We start from the raw sequence: 20,149 nt of genomic DNA, 5'->3' as shown, positions 1-20,149 counted from the left end.
AAAACAAAACAACAACAACAACCCAGTATAATCCCACTTAGTGGGGTCTGGGAGGGTAGTGTGTACGCAGACCTTACTACTACCCTGAGGTAGAGAGGCTGTTTCCAAATAGACCTCCGACATCCTTCCCTCCAAGAACTTCCCACCTTGCTCTTGGGAGACTCGAACTCACAACCTCTTGGTTGGAAGTGGAGGTTGCTTACCATCAGAGCAACCCCTCTTGTCAAAGTGTGGAAAACGTAGGTGTTTTTTAAATAGAAAAAAAAAAAACATTTGCCTATATTCTCACGAAGATATTGGACCAAAAAAGATTAGTCAAGTCATACGAGGTTAACATTCTATTTTCTAGTAGTTTCATGGATGAAAAATGCGGTTAATTTCATGAATGATTATTATAATAGCAAAATCAAGAAAATCATCTTTTGTCACATTAAAACAACTTGAACTTTATTGTAAAATCACTATTGTTTTTTGTCAATTCAAAGTAATTGAATTATGTGAGCGTTTTAAAAGAATAAATGATCAAAAGGTCAAATTTCTAGCTTAAAACATACAAATGACTGACAATAAAAGAAATTCACCTGTAAAATTGTTTGACAACCCATATTTTATGAACTTACAGTATCTAAACGAAACAAAAAAAAAAAGGAGAAAATGATTATCTATCGTCAAATATTTGATTTTTCGGTCATTTCTTTGCTAAATGATTGGACATAGTTATTACAGTGAATAAAGTATAATTTCATTAATGTGATAGCAAATAATTTCGTGACTTTAGTATTATTGTAAGAAAAGTTCTATTGCTGCACGTGAATTAACTGCAAAAAAAATGTTATAGCGTTCAAAATTGGATGGTCAGGTTCTCGTACTTTAAACTTGGTCCCTCTTTTTGAGTTAGAAATTCTTTTACAATAAATATTTTGTTGCCTTTTCCTCGAATATAGAAGAAAAACGCACATGAAAAAGATGTATGCATATAAACTATCCTATTCCAATTTTATTTGGAGTTAGCGCTTAGTATTGTCGTACACGTATTAACTACAGGGCGGATTGAGTGTTCAACTATAAAACTACAATAAGCCAGCTGTCTTAGTAAGAGATGGAGTAAGGATTTAAAGTTTATGGTTAAAAAAATATATTAACTGGGAATTGATTCCTATTCCTCTTAATAATTAACTCAACTTTCAACTAAGTGCACCATTCAACCTTATTGGAATATGGGTGTCAACAATTGATATTATACAAGTTTTAAAAAATATGTACATAAAAGATTTAATTTTGCGGAAAGATTATACGTTCATGTGACTCATATTTTTGCCTATAAATCTGTCCTTGGTTCGGCCGAACCCATAATTTGTGATCTACCCGGTCCTAGCTTTGTTTTCTTTCACTTGATGGTGAAGATGTAGGCGATATGAGCTATGCTCACTTTTCTATTTTATTTTTCTTCTAACTAAAAGCCAGGACATAGGTCATAAACTCATAATCGTAAATAAAGAAGAAGAAAAAAATACTATTGCTTCGTGACCGATTTGATGGGAATTTCTTATGATTATTCACTCGATTGACTAATTCTTGTAATAATATATCATACTATATGATTATTGCTAATAGTGGCAACATGATATTGCTGTCCTATATTCTTCCTTTCCTAATTGCATATTCTAGCATTGGCCTTTGCCTTTTGTATGTTTTTTTGGTGTTCCATTTTCTTTTTTAAGCAAAAGATACAATAATAATTATACCTTAAGCTCAAATAAATAGATCGACTCCATAAATCCTTATTCATTTAAGCTCAAATTTTTATCATCATATTAAATTTCTAGGTAAAAAATAAAACTATAAATAATGAAATGATTAATGTTTGAATATGTTGAAATTAGTCCTTAGGTGATATACTCAAGTTTATTCCCTTACAGTTTCTCATACTTCGGGTATAAGAAAAATTAGCATATTACTACTAGTTTTGCAAGAATAAAACGAAATATAATCAAATTTGGAGCTTTTTACATATTTTCTAAGAAAAATTTCTTTTCCAATTCCTCTATTTTTGTTGTTATTGTCTTATTTGTAATGGACACAATTCCTTAGTTTTTATCTGTAATTTTGAAAATGGCTTATTTGGATTGCTTTGCATCATATAATCAGCTATTATCTACTTCTTTTTTTAAAAAATAAAATAAAGAAACAGCTTTAACTCTTATCTCTCTAAATAGAAAAAAACAAAATCTTCATTTCATCACTCTTTGCATCTGCTTACTGTTCAGTTTCGTCTCTCCTTTTTTTCCTCCAATGGCGACCGGCGCTGCCTCATTTTCGTTGTCAGGTACCACCCGCTCGACTTTTCTTCTCCTTTTATAGTTTTATTTACCATTGCTAATATTACGGAAATGATGATACTTTTTTTTTGTCTGGTTATTTTCGGATAAGATTTCAGAATGAGCTGTAGTAGCTTTGAATCAAACATCAAGGAATAAATCTATAATTATGGCGTTACCTGTCTCTAAAATTCTCTAATTTATTGTGGATCTTTCGCTCTGATTAAAAACTGTCATTATTTCTGATCAGTTGTTGGGAATTTTTCCTTCAGATTGTGTTTCGTTTTACATTATTTCCTGATTCGTGCAATTCGATTAGCTCTAGAGTCTTCATGTAACTTGCCTGGCGGAGTTCATTGCGAAACTTAGAGCTATAAGCATTACTTCGCCCAATAAATAAAAGCTTTAATTAGAGCTAAAGGACTGAGTTTAACTCTATTAGGTTCAGAATCATAAATTCAGGGTTTCTGCTTAGGACAAATGGAGATGCCTGAGTGTTGATTCTCATGAGAATCTAGTGATTTTCCTCCTTCAAAGTTATGTTCTCTTGGCGTCGTGGCCTCTCCTTGTACTTTTAAATTGCATCTTTGGAGTTTCCAGAAATGGAAAGAGTATCAGAATTTCTTTGTTAAATATCCTTTTCTGGTAGTACTGTGTGATTGAAGAGAATGCCAAGCATCTTTTGTCGAATTGGTGAAGTGATAGTTTATCAACGTGGCAACGAATCTCTGACTGTGCTAGGGATTTTGTTTACCTTTTTTGTTGTTGTTTGGCTCTATATTGGGAGTTTCCATTTGAGGTAATTTTCTGTTTCCTTCTAAATTAGGTGCAACTCATGTCAAAGCATGCGAAGCTTGGTCTGGAAAGTCGTCCTCATTTGTCAAGACACCTATGGTGGCTATTCAAAGGAAATCAAACTCTCAGGGAACAAATGCTGCCAAGTTGTCTATTCGTTCAGACTACAGGTATTCCATTTTTGTATGCTTATACACTGCTCACTACTTATTGAATAACAAATCTGTTGATAATTATTTTCAATGAATTGAGATGATTTGTTCTTAATCTGGTTAATGCAAGTTATTTGCTTGGTCTGCGGATCGATAAGGCGAAACATAGTTAATGGCCGTTACTCTTTTCATAAAGAAGAAGAACAATTGGCTAGCAAGGTTTTTTTCAATTCTTCTGCTATAACATTTTGTTATGAGTATGATGGAGTCCCCAGAGTTGGATGTGCTTATGCTAAATGTAAATGGATGTCTCCTTCCTTTCAAGGGGGCTTTCTTGTACTTGTATAACTTTGCAGATTCTCTTGGTGCCCTGAATTACGGCCATATAGATCTAATTTGACTGTTTTAAGTTGGGGCTCTTCTTGCCATGTTCTCTTTAAGTTTGCATTTCCTTAAAGATGGAGGGCAGCATCTGGGGCCTTCTGTTAGATTTGTGGTAAACAGGTCTTTCTATCTACAGAATAATATGAAAGTAAGTGACACAATTACAACTCCAGCAGAAAGTTACCTGGCACCAGAATTTTAATCCACCTCTAGATTGTTTACCTCAGAAGTCAAAGTTTATTAGCACATTCCTATTCACAAAGTGACAAAGAGTGATGTAACTTTCTTTTTGTTTCGATATAATACAAACTCCTTTTTCTTTTTCCCATCCAAGCATGGTTGGTAGAGCTTTCTGGGCTCTTAAATTTTTGGTGTCTCCACCTTGCACATCTTTTTCTCCAGCTATCTATTTTAGTGCTACTGTATTCGAACTTCTGTTAATGTTCTCACCGGTCCTTTTGCTTCCTCCTTATGGAAAAGCCACAATACCTGAGCATTTGGATTTCTTCCACTCGGTAATTCTTCCTCATTACTTGCTATTACACTGTTCCTGTCAGCAGGTGCGATAAGCTCTTTGGATAGAATTGTGTACGTTCTAGACAAATCAGTTCCTTTCCTTTTTTTTTTTAATTCTAGGTTCTAGTTCTGAAAGGATAAGTCTATACCATCAGCATTTGATGCCTCTCTCAACTGCTCACCCTAACTGGGAATCAGAACAAATTCCTAACTGGAATGGTGCAGTTCTCTTTTTCTCTGCATTCTGCAGAGGTCACTTTCCATCTTTCGTGTTTGCAGAACTTCTGGTTGAATTGTTCCCTCTTATATCTGCCTTTAATGGACTCACATGATAGAAAGCAGTGGGTGCCCTTTCTGAAAATATATAGGTGGTTCCACATTAAATGCCAATTTAACAAATCACGATCTGTCTCAGATTTTTGCAGCATTGATTGCTTTTACATGCCTCAAATGTATAATGGAGAAAAGATTCTTTCAAGCACATAATGTGAATAAGTCTCTCTGTGTTGGTTTTCTAGCAGTATGCTTCAATCTTCAATCGTAGTCGGACCTCCCTGTTACCTTTAGAAGTTGAATGAGTTAAGGTCGGACCTCCCTGGTACCTTTAGAAGTTGAATGAGTTAAGGTCTTTCTTTAGGTATGCTTACTTATATTAGAGTAACCAAGTGATGAATTAATTGCATAGGTCCAATAGACAACCCAAATCCTTTTCAGCTGGAGAGTGAAATAAATATGTCCCATTAATCTTTACTGTACTAAAATTTGAAATCTGTTTTCTCTCAGTTTAAGGATAATCAGATGGTCCTTACAAAAACAACAATTTCGGGAACACAATTTGATGCATGGCCCATTGTTACCCAGCATCCAAAGTAAATGCTTTGGCTGAACCATCTTTTGAGATCAGAAAACTTCTCTCTGTGGAACCAAAGGAACTTCCAATTTCTGAATCACTTTATTAACCGAAGGAACATTTATATAAGTAGTGCAGCTTTAATGCATCTGCAATTCTGCAATAGTGTCGTGCTTTTATTTATTCTTTTTACAGGATTAATTATTTTCATCATGGTTGTTGCTGCTATTGTTATTCGCATTAGAAGGAAAATGGAACTCTTTTTCAACGTTGATATCACTCCAAAATCATATTGGACCTTGTTTAAGCTGTCATCCTGGTTCAGAAAGAAGGAAGCCGAGCTTGTTACATATGAAATCCACAACTTTCCAACAGTAATTGTTTGTGAATTGTGATTATGCATAACATATCCTATCCATCGGAGTCATGTCCTCAACATCGTTGGGCCCACTCGAAGTGTTGATCATTTTCTTCAATGGAAGCTTTTCTCTTGTGCCCTCATTTTCGAATTAATTAGCCAAGAGGAACAGTAGTTTCATTCACATATATGCTACCTTGAGGACAAATATTTGATATATACGTTCAACTGTGAGATCATTATGAAATGATGTAAGACATTAGCCAGAGATCATAATAAAAGAAAAAGAAACAAAATGGGGTAGACAATCACACATGACACAATAACTAAAAACCTATCAACAGCAGTTGTCGAAGTAACACAAGATCCATATAATGGCATAGGAGACTTTGTGAAACAACAATTTCTAGACCTTTTTGATTGAAGTTTCCATGGCTTCTGAATTTGCGTGGAGCTATCAAGTCCAGGTAGATTTCTTATCCTTTAATCAAAATTTGTATTAATTAACTGGAGATGGTAGATGATGATGACTGATACATTGGGAGAGATAAGAGCTCTTGAAGGTGCGACTTGAGATAGAGGGCAAGAGGTAGAAGCTGATGATTTGGAAACTTGCCTTGGTGGCTGAACTTCTACTCGGCTTTGAGTAGGATTCTCCAAATTTGTTCCTGTCACTTTTTAGGTAAAGAAGGCTGGAAAGTTGTGTTGCTTTAGACATTTAGGAGACACCAAGGAAGTTACTATTATTGCTAGGGCTCTATTACTCTAGATAAAGATAAAGAAGCAATATCACAGCAGAAGTTACATTTAGAAGCTTACTTTTCTCTGGGGAATTTTTTTGTGAAAGTATCAAGTTTCTACTTATTTTCAGTCGAAGTAGAGAAAATTGCTTCATCCCTATTCTTTTTATTTTTTCTATTGTTCTTCTGAATTCATCTGTAGCCTATTAGCTTATGACGCACTTCAGAAAAAAAAGAAAGAAAGATAGAAACTATAGTTTTTATGATCCCCGATTTTGTGAGTGGGTTAACTAGGTAAGGAAGTAGTGAGGGTACATTTCCTGTTTAGATTGGCAATGACATATACAGCTATCAGCACATGATATTGCTGTCATTTTCCTTCAATGCCTTTTAGTTACTTATCCAATCATATGAATGGGTTACAATTTCTGAATTATCACCTATCCATCCATGTATGCTTGATTCGTATTTTCAATTGTGCCTGTTGCATGCAGTGATCGAAGAGGTGGAGGTGGAGGTGGTGGTGATTTTGTTGCTGGTTTGCTTTTGGGAGGTGCAATATTTGGAACGCTTGGCTATATATTTGCTCCACAGGTAATTATAGTGTTGTCTCTTGGTATCAAGTTGATGTTTGATTCCATAACACTGATGTGCTTGTTAGGTATGGTACATGTTGTTGACTGACTTGTTTCCTGCTGAGTATGTGCGCCATACTAGGATTTCTTTGAATTTTTTTGATAATGAAGCATGCAGCAGCTATTGTTTTGAGCAGGATATCGTTAATTGTCTTTCAATAAAACCACATACAAGCTTCAGGAAGGTGCATATGATGCAATATCTTTTTGGTTTATCATCTCTGGTTAACAGACCATATTCAGGCTAGATTTTAAAATAGAATAAAGCTGACGAGTTTCTTAGTATGTGGAGTCATGTCTGTAGTTAATATTCATTGTTTGCCCCTTTTTTTTTGCGGGTGGGGGGTGGGTGGGTGGGTGGGTGGGGGCAAGTCTTTCTATTTCTTGTTGGACTTGAGTTATGCTCTATTTATGTGACTGTCTACACAGTTTTAATATAATGTGTGCAATCACAGGAGATGTGTCTTTGTTAGCAGCATCAGAGTATGCTGTATGGATGGCTCTTCATCTTCTTTCTTTCATTTTCTTTTTCCAAAGCCTTTCTCTTTTTGAAATAAGTATGTGGAATCTGCAATATTCCAGTTTGTTAGTGAAGTAATTCGTCTCTTATTTAGCAGTTTCTAAACAAATTAAAGATCAGTAAGTTTCTCTTCAAGACTGAGTTGGCAGCCCAGGAATTGGAGGAAGAGAGAAATTTCTCCATTTTGAAACACTTGGTTGAGTGTTTTCATCATCATTTTGATGTCTTTCCTGAATTTAGAAGGCTAGAAAATCTGAATTTATTAGGATATGAGCTAAAAAGAAAGATTGCATGGCACTGATTGATGAGCATTGACTTTGAACTCTCCAGTTTTCATCTCTAAATGCCCATTGAATTTAATGAATGAGAAAATCAGCAAGTTTATCGTGTAAATGTGTCTTAATATATTTACTAGGCATCAATCTTAATGTGTATTGGCATGTGCATTTAAACTGCTAAAGTAGGATGTTGGAGGACATCAAGGAGGATTTGTTGTGATTGCAAAGGATATAAAAATAATCTGCCACTATAAGCAGCTCTCTGCAATGGGTACCAATATTTTTAAGACCAACCTAAATTTCTCCTTTTCAGTAAAGAAATTATCGCGAATTCATAGAGTCCTAGAGTCAAAGCTACTATTTCGTTGATGCAGTATTGCCCTTTTTGGAAAGCTAATTTTTAACTTTACTAAACACCTTATTTGGATTTACCTGTTGTAAGGGGTTCCTATGAAGTACGAGTTTTCTGAATTGTGAAGACGGCTTACGTGCATGATCACATGTAGTACTATTATATATATATGTTTGACACTTTTTTGTTTCTCGTCACCCTTTCTTTATTACCTTAAAGATGCAACTGTATGAAATGAATATTTCTTCATTTTGCTCAAGTGTTCCTGTATTTTGTTTGCTTATATAGTTTTCTGTTTTCTTTTCACTGACTTCTGATATTAGATACGGAGGTCATTGCTCAATGAAGATGAATATGGTTTTCGGAGAGCCAAGCGACCAATATACCATTATGATGAAGGTTTAGAGGTGATATTAATACATTTTTGCATTATTAGGTCTTTCTTATGTATATGCTTTAGGCTTACAGTTCTTTGTCCGAGTAGCACTTTTCTGCTAAATTGGCTGGTAGGGTAATAATTTTGTTCTAATTACTTGTTATATGCAGAAAACTAGGCAGACTTTGAACAAAAAGCTAGATCAACTGAATAGTGCCATTGACAAAGTATCTTCTCGGTTGAGAGGTGGAAACAAAACGCCTTCAGTGCCTGTTGAGACTGATCCAGAAGAAGCTACCATGTGAGAACTGGTTTTATTCCCCCTATTGATCATAGGATTGATTATACAGAGGTGGAAATATGGTGCTACTGAAATTATGTGGTATATCTTACCCGACTTTTATGTCTTTTTGAATCTTTTGGAGAGGTTTAATTGTGGAACATTAAAGAAAGAAAACAGAGCATAAATTTCCAGAGCTGAAGTTCTTGATAATATTTGATTGAATTTGGAAAATAGAAAAAAAAAAAAAAAGGATTTGAAATTGAAGTTTAAAATGGATATTTGGAAGTTGAAAATTGTGGTTGAAAATCATTATTTTACTTGAAATAGTTCTCAACCTCAAATCGGTATTCCATTAATTCGCTAGCATTTCAAATGCTGAACTTCGGTATTTTGCTACTAATGCTGATAGCCAAACCAATATTTGCCATATGTAACATGCGACGCCCAAAGAATTGGAGCAAATTACCTCACTGAATATTACCCTTCAAAGCCAATGACGAGGCATTTGGTTGTGTTATTGAAACAATACAAAACAGGACCAAAATATTTCTCTCGTCTGGGACCATAATGATCTATGTGGACCATTGAATATCACGGGGTCAACATTATAATAGTCCAATTTTTGGGGACTATTGGAAGAACTGATCCAAAGTAGGTAGTGATCCGATGTGGATAGTAATCATCAAGAAATATTCACCCTGCTGCCTGGAAGTTATTAACTAGTATTCTACCAAGAACTCATTATTAATTTGTTTTCATCAAACGTAACAATATTTGATGGTAGAGAAAATCAAACATAGTGATAACGTAAATGTAACAAGAGCAACAATATATTCTGGAAAGTGGCACGCGTATTTCAGAATATGCTGAACACTGAAAATATTGGAGGATCATAATTACAAAAGTTGCTTTCATTTAAGTAATTAAGAGATTTGCTCAAAGTCAAGTTGTCCAAACACAGTAGAACAGCACAAAATAGTAGCAATTATCCCTTCAAAATTAAGAAGTCCAAACATAATACTAATAGAGAATGAAGTCCTAAGGTGACTTTATATACCTAAGGGTAAATTTATAATTTTGATAAAGCTTATTGAGTTATCGGTTAAATCGTTATAGTATTAGGTAAATCGAGACATCGAATCGATAATCCAATAGTCAAATAACAGTAAACCACTACCGAATCATTAATCCAATGACCCAATGGCCGATATTGATAACCCAATAAACTTATTTGGGGTCAGATTATCCATTTTACATGATATATGGCAAACATACTTGGAACAATAACAAAGCTATCTTAGTCTGATAAATCTTCAGTACATGTTTTTCCCAATCATATCGTATCGTCATTGAGGTGGGAAAAAAATCTATTGTCAATTCGCCGTTAATGTACGACAACAACAGAATAACAAGTACGTTTTAGTCCTAAACAAATTGAAAATTTAGTAAAATATTGTTGACCTTAAAGATACTGTTGTTACATTATAGGATTAATGATAAAATCACATATATAACAAATTTATCAAGTTATAGAAGATCATTGAAAATAAATAAATTGAGGTTAAAATTTCTACAATTATCAGTAGACAAGGTCCTTCCTATCCAATAATCATGAATTAGGGACCAATTTGGCAATCTACCGAATACATTTTGGCATAAGTCTGTTCGGTTACACTTGGTACAGATATTAATCCTATCCGATGCCAAAGGGTTAAGCCGTCAATTGTTGTCACCTTGTCCCTCCGTCTCTTTCCCTTTCTCTCTCTCGCTTTCGAATTTCAACCATTATTTTTCACGGGGGGAAAATCTCACCAAAGATAATTTATAGCAATTTGTTCCTCGCATTTTTATATGAAATGTTTGCAATATCTCCTATTTGATGTCCCATTTTCTGGATTGAAATACGACACATCATTCCAAAATTACTGCTAATAAAGAGAAAAGTTGCTTTATTCTTAAGTAGGAGAGGCAAAGAGCTTTTGGCAAACCATATGGAGGATGATAAAAAAACCACCTACAAGGTACTCTCCCTTCGAATCTATTTATCTCTCTTCATTTGCATTTTACTTCACACTTTTCCCCTTTATTTTTCCTATTTGTTGAGCAAAATGGCTCTAGATTTATAGAACAAGAATACAAATTGCATCAGAACTGCTAATAAAGTTGTCATCTTTTAGAACTGATCCATTTCCTTCAGACCGCTGCAGAAAAAAGAAGCAACAAAATGCAATGACCTCTACTTAAGCCCCATGGTTTCAATTTTAAGTTTGTTCCTTGTGTTTGCTATACTCTTTTAATTGAAAAATAAAATAAAAAATCTTTGGTGTTATATTCACTCTGTTGAAAGTCACTCCTAGTTATGATCTTTGTGTGTGTGTGTGTGGGTGGGGGTGGGGGGTGGGGGGGGGGGTTGAGATTGATAATTCTTGGTAAAAAGTTAACTCTTTACACTTACCTCAACTAGATAAAGGAAATCTATGGTACTATTCATGTAACAAGGTTTCCCTCTGTAGAATCATTGCCCAGTTTCATTAGTGGCTAAGTTTTTTGTAGAACTGGGATATTTGTGTTCATCCTTGGGCATATAGGAGAATGGGAGCCTTGGAGCAACGGTCAAGTTGTCTCCATGTGACCTATAGGTCACGGGTTCGAGTGCTGGAATCAGCCACTGATGCTTGCATCAGGGTAGATTGCCTACATCACACCCTCTTGGGTGTGGCCCTTCTCCGGAACCTGCGTGAACGCGGGATGCTTTGTGCACCAGGCTGCCCTGCCTTTGGCACATAGGAGTCAGCTAGTATATCTTTTCGGTTTTAAGGAAATTCTTATCATTCCGATACTTTCTTTTAGCTGTAAAGGATTATAGATTGTAATTTGGTCTCCTAATCTTCATGATCTCATGACAAAATTTCTTTTGATTGCTTAAGGATTATTACAAGGTTCTTGAAGTAGAATATGATGCATCCGATGAGACGATCAGATTAAACTATAGAAAACTTGCACTGGTTAGTCATCCATATTTCATCAAGCAGCACCAGCTACACAGCTACAGCTCCTTCTCTATTTTGGAGTTCTCTCTCTGTCTCTTCCTCTCTTTGTCTACAGCATGCATCTTTTTAAGGCAGTATGTTCCTGATTGCAGTCATATCATTCATATTGATTGACATCGCAGAAGTGGCATCCGGACAAACACAAGTGTAATGATGCAGTAACCGCTAAATTTCAAGAGATTAATGAAGCTTATACGGGTAGTTATTTTGGTTTTGGGCAAAATATTTTCATATATATTCCGTGCTACTTGATGCAGATAATTGCTATTTGTCCTGCATGATTTAGCTAGAACGTAATATAATATCTCTACATTTTTACCACTAATACCTAGTAATGTCTTATTATGCTTAAATGTCAAGAGAAACAACAGTTTATATCTTGTTGGTTGGAAGTAGCTCTATATTAAATGTATTGCCAGCATCAAATTCTCCCAACAAATTTTTCATGGTCTATATCTGTTGTTTAGTGTTGATCCTGAAAGTCCATCTTCTTACCTCTTTTACCATCAGAAGCTTATTAGTTTTGGAGGCTTACTTCCTTTCTTTATACTTGTTGCACAAAGTTTTCTGAAATTGTATACCAAGAAAGAATTCTGGAGCCCTATGTGCAGCATAACATGTATAGTTGACCGGTAAAGATTTGTTCACTGCTTACATCATGCAGTCACTAATTGCTACCAATTTACATTCATTGCAGTGTTAAGTGATCCTGATAAGAGACTTGAGTATGATTTAAACGGAAACTATGAGATAAATGATTATACCTTGCCAGTAAGGACTTTCACGCTTCCATCTTGTTTACTTCCCTTGTTGAGTTCTGATGCTTTTGACATTGCATTCTGACTGCTTGGTGTTCTGATACAGGAATATCTATCCAGATTCAAAGGGATGATACTTACCTCTAATGGGCTTGGTATGAGTTCAGTCTGGTGAGTGTTTGGTTCAGATTGCTAATTGGAATTGTTCAATTGGCTTTAAAAATCTGATCCTGAAGGAAAAGAAACTTAGTGTGGTTTTTAAAGGACAATATTCTGTCATTCTGTGACTAATTTTTTCTTCCCTTATGTAGAAGCAATATGAACATTTTCTTTAGGGGGCTTGGGGAGGGGTGTTAGATGAATTTTCTTCAGAGTTGAATTTAGAAGTTTTTTTCAATTAATGTCTGGTATGATGCTATCAATTTTCATAAGGCATTAAGCTGTTGTAGCATGTCCGAAAATTTTCTCCTAGGTTTTGTGAAGATTCTGAAGGTGTAGAATGTGTCAGACAGACAGACACATGATTACGCACACGTTTTTCCTCGTCTTTCTATGCAGGGGCGGATTTAGGAGGGCGCAAGGGGGTTCACCCGAACCCCCTTCGACGAAAAAATGCGCTGTATATATAAGGCAAAATCTGTTTTTTACCTCTATATATTAAGTTTTGAACCCCCTTAACACAATCCAAAGGTGTAGTTTAGTGGTCAAGGGGGTTCAAAATCTACATAAGGTCATGAGTTCAATTCCCACTAAATACAAAATTTTTTTTTGAACCCCCTTCGTAGAGATCCTGCCTCCGCCACTGTTTCTATGTGTATGTGAAACAGAATTACCAGCATATTGTTTCTAACTAGGAATTTGGAAAGAGTTAGCGAGGACTATTTAACAAAAACGTGAGCATTTGACTGACTTCTGATGCCCTTTTGTTTGGTTCTCTAAGTTGCTTGCTTATTTGGATTTGTGAAAAGATTGTATATTTTCTGTAGACCTTTAGAAATACGAGATAATTGAGCAATGTTCTGCTTAAGACAACTTGTAATAAAACTTAAATGTAATTCATGATATAGCATCATCTCGAGCGCCAGCTTTGCTGTTTATCTGCTAATGCTTTTAAACAGAGAACAGATTCTAAATCCTTTAGTACTTTCATGTCACCATTCTAATAGTGAAATCCTTTAGTACTTTAATGTCCTCTAATAGCGAATCAACCATGCAGGTCAGAGCAATTAACAGAATTTAACAAGTTGATGGACAAATGAAAGAAGGTGGTCATTTTTTCTCTTCACACCTACTGTCTTTCCTCGCTTACCCCTCACGGATGTTAATGGTTGTAACATTGTATTATTGACGAGAATTATGTACTAAAGCTGAATATTGATAATCTCGTATAAAGGTTTTCCAGGGCAACCATGCTGTATGTAACTGGCAGGATATCTGTACTCAACTTTTGCAGTGATCATGATTTGGTATTTACTAAATGCCTTTTAGACTTCTTGTAAAATGTAGATTCTGTAACAAGTGTACTGGGAGATAGGAACTTCTCCTCTTACTCAAGGTTGTATCAATTCACATGGAACATTATATATTGCAGATTAACAAATATGATGTCATAAGCTTTATTTTAGTATATGTAAAGTGTCATCATTATTCTTACTTTGTCACAGATAATATGCACTTTTTCCCTCCTTTTTATGCCTACATTCCATTTTGATTTCTAATCGTATGATAGACCTCTTCCATTGTGTTTAGATGGTCATTGTTACCTTATTCAAACTTTGCTTCCTCTGTCCTAATAAACTGGTCTTTTTTCTTGGTCCATTCCAAAAAGCATTTCAAATTCATATGTATTGAGTACTATTGTGTATAATTTCAAACTTAACATCTAAGTGGGTGTTTGGACATAAGAATTGTAAAAGTTCAAAAGAAAAAGTGATTAAAAATTTCAAGTGAAAATGGTATTTGAAAATTAGAGTTGTGTTTGGACATGAATATAATTTTGGGTTGTTTTTGAAGTTTTGTGAGTGATCCGACTGAAAATTTTGAAAAACAGCTTTTTGAAAAATTTCAAAATGCATCTTCAAGTGAAAATTGAAAAATTTATGAACAAACACTGATTTCGAAAAAAAAAATGAAAATTTTACGAAAAGAGGGAAATTTTTTAATTCAAAATCAATATAATTTGAATGAACTAATTCAAAATCTTAGCAACTAGTAAATATTTTAATTTGAAAATTCTCAATTCATTATTCGAATACTCTTACTCTTAACAAACTCAATATAATAGTTCATTCAAACATATGCTCTTAAAAAACAGCCGCCAAAGCCAAACTGGTTCTTCTTTGTTAGGTAGTATTTTGGGATATATTTTTATTGCTTGAAGAGAGCAGTGAGCTTCAGATTTCCTTTCTTGAGTGATCAACTATGGTGTTAAATAGTAGTAAGTGGAATGACTCCTCTTTATTTAAACATGTTAAAACTCAAGCTTGTGAGTGGAATGAATCTGTCAACAAAGGATTTGAGTTAGGCCAGAATACCTTTTTATTTTCTTTTGAGTTTCCACTTTAATATGACAACAAATTACAAATTTATTTGATGTTTTGCTTACACATGGATAACTACTCTACATACTTTCTGTCCTTGCTCTTAATCTTCTTTTGAGTTACCATTTTTTTTTAATTATGAATTCAACGGTAGGTTAAAATTTTGTAGTTGTAAAATTTGACCTAAGATTTTCCTTTAGTTTCTTTAATCACTTTATCCCTCTTACCTTTTCAAGGCATCCACCTGTTAAGAGCAGCTTGGTTATTAATAAATGAAAATAGTTTCTACTTAGTTCAAGCATGAAGCAACGTAAACAGTGAAAATTCATATAAATGTGATTTTAATATTTGTGATGAAGACTTTATTATTGTTGTAGCAGTAATGCAATATGCGTGGATTCCATCAAGGCATGACATCATTGTATTGTCTCTTCCATGCTTGTTTTGTTTGAATTAAATAAACTATTCCCTTATTACTAATAAAATACACACATATTCATCCAAAGTTTCATCATCATTTTAAGGGTCGAGTCTAAACTAAAATGCATCTTAAGATATATATTGATTCTTCTTGAATCTTTTCCACTGTATGTGATGCCACTATTCTTTTAACATTAATGTAATTAATTAATTATCAGTATAAGAAGGTTTATTTGTACGAGTTGGTGCCTGTTGAATTTCGCCCCTCTTGTCTTGTGCATGCAAATATGTCATACTCATAATTACTTACATAAATAGTTAAAGAATAGTAATGCTGATGTACTAACAAAAAAAAGAATCAGAGAGTCAGTAAACCACAGAAAAAGAAAGAAAAAAAAACATACAACACATGAAGAGACAGACCCCTATAAGGTTAAATTAATGAAGGTGTAGCATTGTTTATTCATATCATTAATTGGCTCTTGAGAGAATAACCATGGGTGTTAAATTGTTAATTAATAAATATTAAGGACCGCACTAAGAATTTCTCAAAATATTTATTAAGGCGGAAAGATCTCAATCATCCTATCAAATCCTTAGAAGAAAATCATGATATATAGGGAAAAATCACTAGGTCAAAAGCAAAGTCAAGATTCAAACACGAGAAGATAGGTAATAACGCATAGATTGAGTTCCAACGTCCTGTACCTTAAATCATGTATTTGCTCTCCATTATCCGAATAATAAGGGGTCATTTGATTTGGCATATAAGAATCTATATATATATATACTATATTAAAATCACGAATGCCTTTAGTAAAATGTTCGTTCGTTTTTTTACCCTTTAAAAATAGGTTTCACGTTAGATAAAATTGTAATTTAATTAACTTTCCTAATATCTAGCACTTTAAAATCAACTAAAATTTTGACTATTAAATATTTTCTTATTGAACTAGGTAAAAAGTCCTAATATTTAGGACCTAACATTTAAGAATTTAAACCAAATAAGATTTTACTTAAGTAAATTCTTTCCTTATTTACTTCATAATTAATTTGTTTTCGTTAGATTTCTTACGTCTATATTTGTTTTATATAAAGTTTAGGTTTGGTTTATATAAAGGTTGATTCCCATTTAAATTCCACCATTAAATCTATCTTTTCCTTATATCATTTTTTTAATTTAAATTTTTAATATCTTACGTCTTATTTTTACTTTGGGGGAAATTATTCTTGCATATAATATATTTTTCATCAACTCTTTTTAAAAATATAACGTTAAATATGAAACTTTTTCATAATATATTTAAATTCTAGAAAAAAGGTCTATAGTTTTTTTTAATTGTGCATAAAAAATGTGTATACCTATACTGAGTTACCTGAACAAAAAGTCTCCATATCCTTTTCTATTCTATTTACTATTTAGTTAAAAATAAAATAAAGAATATAGTATTATTCTATTGTATCTTTTATTTATGTTATTCCTTATACATACATGAATATATACAATAAGTTTATCGTCTACTTCCATAAGCCGATTTTGTATATTTTTATACTTATTTTGTTTAATGTGTAAGAAGCTATAAGCGTTATTAGAATATATAGAAATTTATTTTTTATATTATGCTAGCTGACATAAAGGACCAATGCACAGCTATGGACGAAAGGATAGCCTCATTTCGCCTTACCAACCCCATGAAAACTCCAAATACATGCCTAGATTGTTTTTACAGACAGACTTTTTGGGTGCTAAAAATCCAAAGTCGAAAGAAAAACAGCTCAAATCGTACGCTAAGATCCCTAAGCAATCGCTTAGTGAAAAAGGAAGTGATCGAGCCATAGCAACCAGGAGATGATAAAAGATAGTAATATTTTATTGTCCATAAAACTTGGTAAATATAAAAGATAACATATGATGCATTCAGATATAGAATCTAGATCCATGGTTATGGATGAGGAAAGAAAGCTCTCCAGAGAAAAGAAAGAGTTGATTAATGGATGTTATTTTGTGATAGTGATTTTTTTTAAATATGTTAGAAAATAATTTCTACAATATCTTTTATTGGTTAAGAAAAGAAAAACAGTTTGAATAGACCTCTTATGTCAGTTAACTCGTGTCTTCTAGAATGAACTTGAGAATGTATAACTTTTCAATTTCTTTTAGTTAACTCTTAAATCTCCAAAGGTTATATGTTCTTATTGAAACTAAAAAAAAAGTAAGATTGAAGTAATAAAATTATAAAATTGGGAGAAATATTAAATTGAATATAGTAATTGAGATGCATGATTGAGAATCTCTATAAGGTAGAATTTTTCTTTTTTCCTTGAGTAATTGGCTAAATTAGATCAACTATTATTATTCTCAAGAATTATTTTTTTTTTTGTAAAATTTTATTTTTGTAACTCAAATATAATTTTTACTATAACAAGCATATAATTCATTGAGACAGGTTACACGCGCAAAGCGCGTACTCAAAGACTAGTACTATATTAAAAGCACGAAGGCCCTTAGCGAAATATCATTCGCCTTTTTTACCCTTTAAAAATAAATTTTACATTGGATAAAATTATAATTTAAGTTATTTTCCTAAAATTTTGGGCATTAATTATTTCCTATATTTAGGACTTAAGATTTTGCTTATATTCTTTCCTTATTTGAATACAATTTAAGACTCTAAACAGACATCAGGCTAATTATTACTTGGGATTATTTGAAAATTTCACTTATTAATTTGGACGGTTGTAGCAAAGTTATTGGATCGCTAAATTGAGTTTTAGCTATTACTTAGAATTATTTTAAGTTTTATTTATTTATTTTCACGATACCTAAATTTTTTTTGTTAGAAGACCTAATATTTAGGACTACTTCTTTTTCTTTCCCTGCATAAACTGTACTCTTTCATGCATCACAAAAGGTGACATGATATTTAAACACTGAAGTTTTCACAAATCTTAGATAGACTAATATTTAAATTTTTGAAGTTAATTGTGAATTTTCACTTTATGTTTCCAAGAACTTAACCCTATACAATCGAAATTTTATTTATTGTAGAAAGAATCTCGTTGTTAATTCATTGTGTTAAAAATAAAATCATCTCAAAACAAATAGAATTTTTTTGATAATATGTAATTAGCGACAAATTTTTACTATTTAGCTACAAATTTGGTTTGTCGCTATTTTTTTTATAGCTGACCTGTTTAGAATACTCAACTTCGTTTTGTACGACGTTCTGAGCTTTCAAAATTATCTAGATTGTTTTCATGCTTAGCAACATCATTCCCTACTTTGCTGTCTTTTTATAATTAATATTTGACAATTTAAAAAAAATTATTAAACTTTTATCATATAACTCAAATAAATTATTTAATACTCCCTTCATTTCAATTAAAGTGACACAATTTTCTTATTAGTCTGTTCCGAAAATAATGACACATTTCTGTATTTAGAAACAATTCAACTTTGAACTTTTCATTTGACCTACTTTACTCTTATTGAAAAACTTTTATAACCACACAAATATTATGGCTCCACACAGCTTTTGCCCCTTAAGCTTTTAGAACCATATATTTCAATTTTTTTTTCTTCTTTAAATTTTGTGTCAAGTCAAACTATATCATCTAAATTGAAAAGAAAGAGTAATATTTATAAATTTTACATTCATTGAATAGGATGGCTCTTAGCGAAATACATTTTGCTTTTTTTTTTTTTTTTTTTTTACACCTTTAAAAGATGGATCTATGTGTTTATTTTAATGGAGAATAAAATAAGTCAATGTGTCCTCTTCTGTCTTTGTTCTTTCTCCAAATTTTTGTGTAGAGAAAATGTGATTTACTTTTTCTTGCGTCTTACACCTTCATGTAACAAATATATTTAGGAATAACCAGTATTCAACTTTAGGGTGTTTGGTTAAAGGTATCATTGATGGTAGAAAAATTTATTTTCTCATATTCTTGTCCTTTTCATTTTGTATTGTGATGATTGAGAAGTTCTATGGTATAGTTTTTTTCTTGATTATATTAAGTTAGCTTAATATAATCAACGGTCAACAATCATCATTTCGAAAACTTACACGGAGTTCTTTAAATTTTTATTTTATAATATATTTTTATGTAATTTTTAATTTTTTTATACTCACTAAGATGGGGTACACGCACAACGCGCGTATTCTTAGACTAGTATTATTAAATATAGTGCATTAGTAATGTTGAGATTCATAATGTTAAGATTAATTATGTTAGAATTAGTTGATTTGGTGTATTAAAAGGTTTTGAAAGAACGATTCTCTCTTTATACATACTTATCTATGTATTAAAAATTATGATACTAATGCCATGGTTTGTTATGTATAAAAATAATGTTGAATAAGGCGTATAACTATAGGTTGAAAAACACTATCAAGCAAAGTATTTAATAATACCAAAACTACACATGCATTATTTTCCCTAATACATCCTACCAATCGTCAGTTTTATTATGAGCTACTCGATCCATAATAAGTGATTTTTTTTGTTTTTGGCAAACACCTTACAAAAATACTAACTTGTAGAAAACTAAATTACTCTTAATTAAAATTAGCATATTATTAACTTACATACTGAAATTTGTAAACAAGGGCAAAGTTTAGAAATTAATTCCACGTAAAAAGTCACTTATTTTAGATCAAAATAAAAGGTAAAAAAGACAGTTATTATGGAGAGAAAGGAGTATCCTACCATATCTCCTGAAAATTCATACATCCATTTCCATATAATTGAATTTTAGATGCAGATGATTAACCGTTATAAGAAAAAAGTCATAACAAAGAGCTAGTAAATTGTCGCTTCATA

The 20,149-nt window shown here is 32.7% G+C and overlaps 2 protein-coding genes across 4 annotated transcripts; both read left to right on the top strand.

Moving 5' to 3' along the window:
* Positions 1-2,182: 2,182 nt before the first annotated feature.
* On the top strand, positions 2,183-8,767 carry LOC104220456 (uncharacterized). Its single transcript, XM_009771332.2, has 5 exons — positions 2,183-2,326; positions 3,145-3,283; positions 6,608-6,707; positions 8,222-8,305; positions 8,445-8,767. The coding sequence occupies exons 1-5, from the start codon at positions 2,293-2,295 to the stop codon at positions 8,577-8,579; spliced, it is 492 nt and encodes a 163-aa protein (XP_009769634.1). The 5' UTR covers positions 2,183-2,292; the 3' UTR covers positions 8,580-8,767.
* A 1,486-nt stretch (positions 8,768-10,253) lies between these two features.
* Positions 10,254-13,992, top strand: LOC104220455 (uncharacterized). 3 transcript variants are annotated; one of them, XM_009771330.2, is made up of 7 exons: positions 10,254-10,578; positions 11,485-11,562; positions 11,730-11,805; positions 12,305-12,378; positions 12,472-12,536; positions 13,582-13,630; positions 13,768-13,992. In XM_009771330.2, the coding sequence occupies exons 1-6, from the start codon at positions 10,549-10,551 to the stop codon at positions 13,622-13,624; spliced, it is 366 nt and encodes a 121-aa protein (XP_009769632.1). In that variant the 5' UTR covers positions 10,254-10,548; the 3' UTR covers positions 13,625-13,630; positions 13,768-13,992. The 3 variants fall into 3 exon arrangements, with proteins under 3 accessions (XP_009769632.1, XP_009769631.1, XP_009769629.1); XM_009771329.2 differs by having other exon boundaries at positions 13,759-13,992; XM_009771327.1 differs by having other exon boundaries at positions 13,582-13,992.
* The last annotated feature ends 6,157 nt before the right edge of the window (positions 13,993-20,149 follow it).

The sequence above is a fragment of the Nicotiana sylvestris genome, chromosome 3 (genome assembly GCF_000393655.2).
Source record: "Nicotiana sylvestris chromosome 3, ASM39365v2, whole genome shotgun sequence".
NCBI lineage: Eukaryota > Viridiplantae > Streptophyta > Magnoliopsida > Solanales > Solanaceae > Nicotiana > Nicotiana sylvestris.
The sequence above is the reverse complement of the archived record's forward strand: the minus strand, read 5'-3'. Positions and strand labels throughout refer to the sequence as shown.

What these genes read in the sequence shown, in the direction of transcription:
- LOC104220455 (XM_009771330.2), top strand. Translation starts at nt 10,549, where the DNA reads ATGGAGGATGATAAAAAAACCACCTACAAG. An exon ending in ACTATAGAAAACTTGCACTG is followed by an intron (nt 11,563 to 11,729) that starts GTTAGTCATCCA and finishes TTGACATCGCAG; the next exon opens with AAGTGGCATCCGGACAAACA. An exon ending in CTTGGTATGAGTTCAGTCTG is followed by an intron (nt 12,537 to 13,581) that starts GTGAGTGTTTGG and finishes TCAACCATGCAG; the next exon opens with GTCAGAGCAATTAACAGAAT.
- LOC104220456 (XM_009771332.2), top strand. Translation starts at nt 2,293, where the DNA reads ATGGCGACCGGCGCTGCCTCATTTTCGTTGTCAG. An exon ending in GCTATATATTTGCTCCACAG is followed by an intron (nt 6,708 to 8,221) that starts GTAATTATAGTG and finishes TTCTGATATTAG; the next exon opens with ATACGGAGGTCATTGCTCAA. An exon ending in ATTATGATGAAGGTTTAGAG is followed by an intron (nt 8,306 to 8,444) that starts GTGATATTAATA and finishes TGTTATATGCAG; the next exon opens with AAAACTAGGCAGACTTTGAA.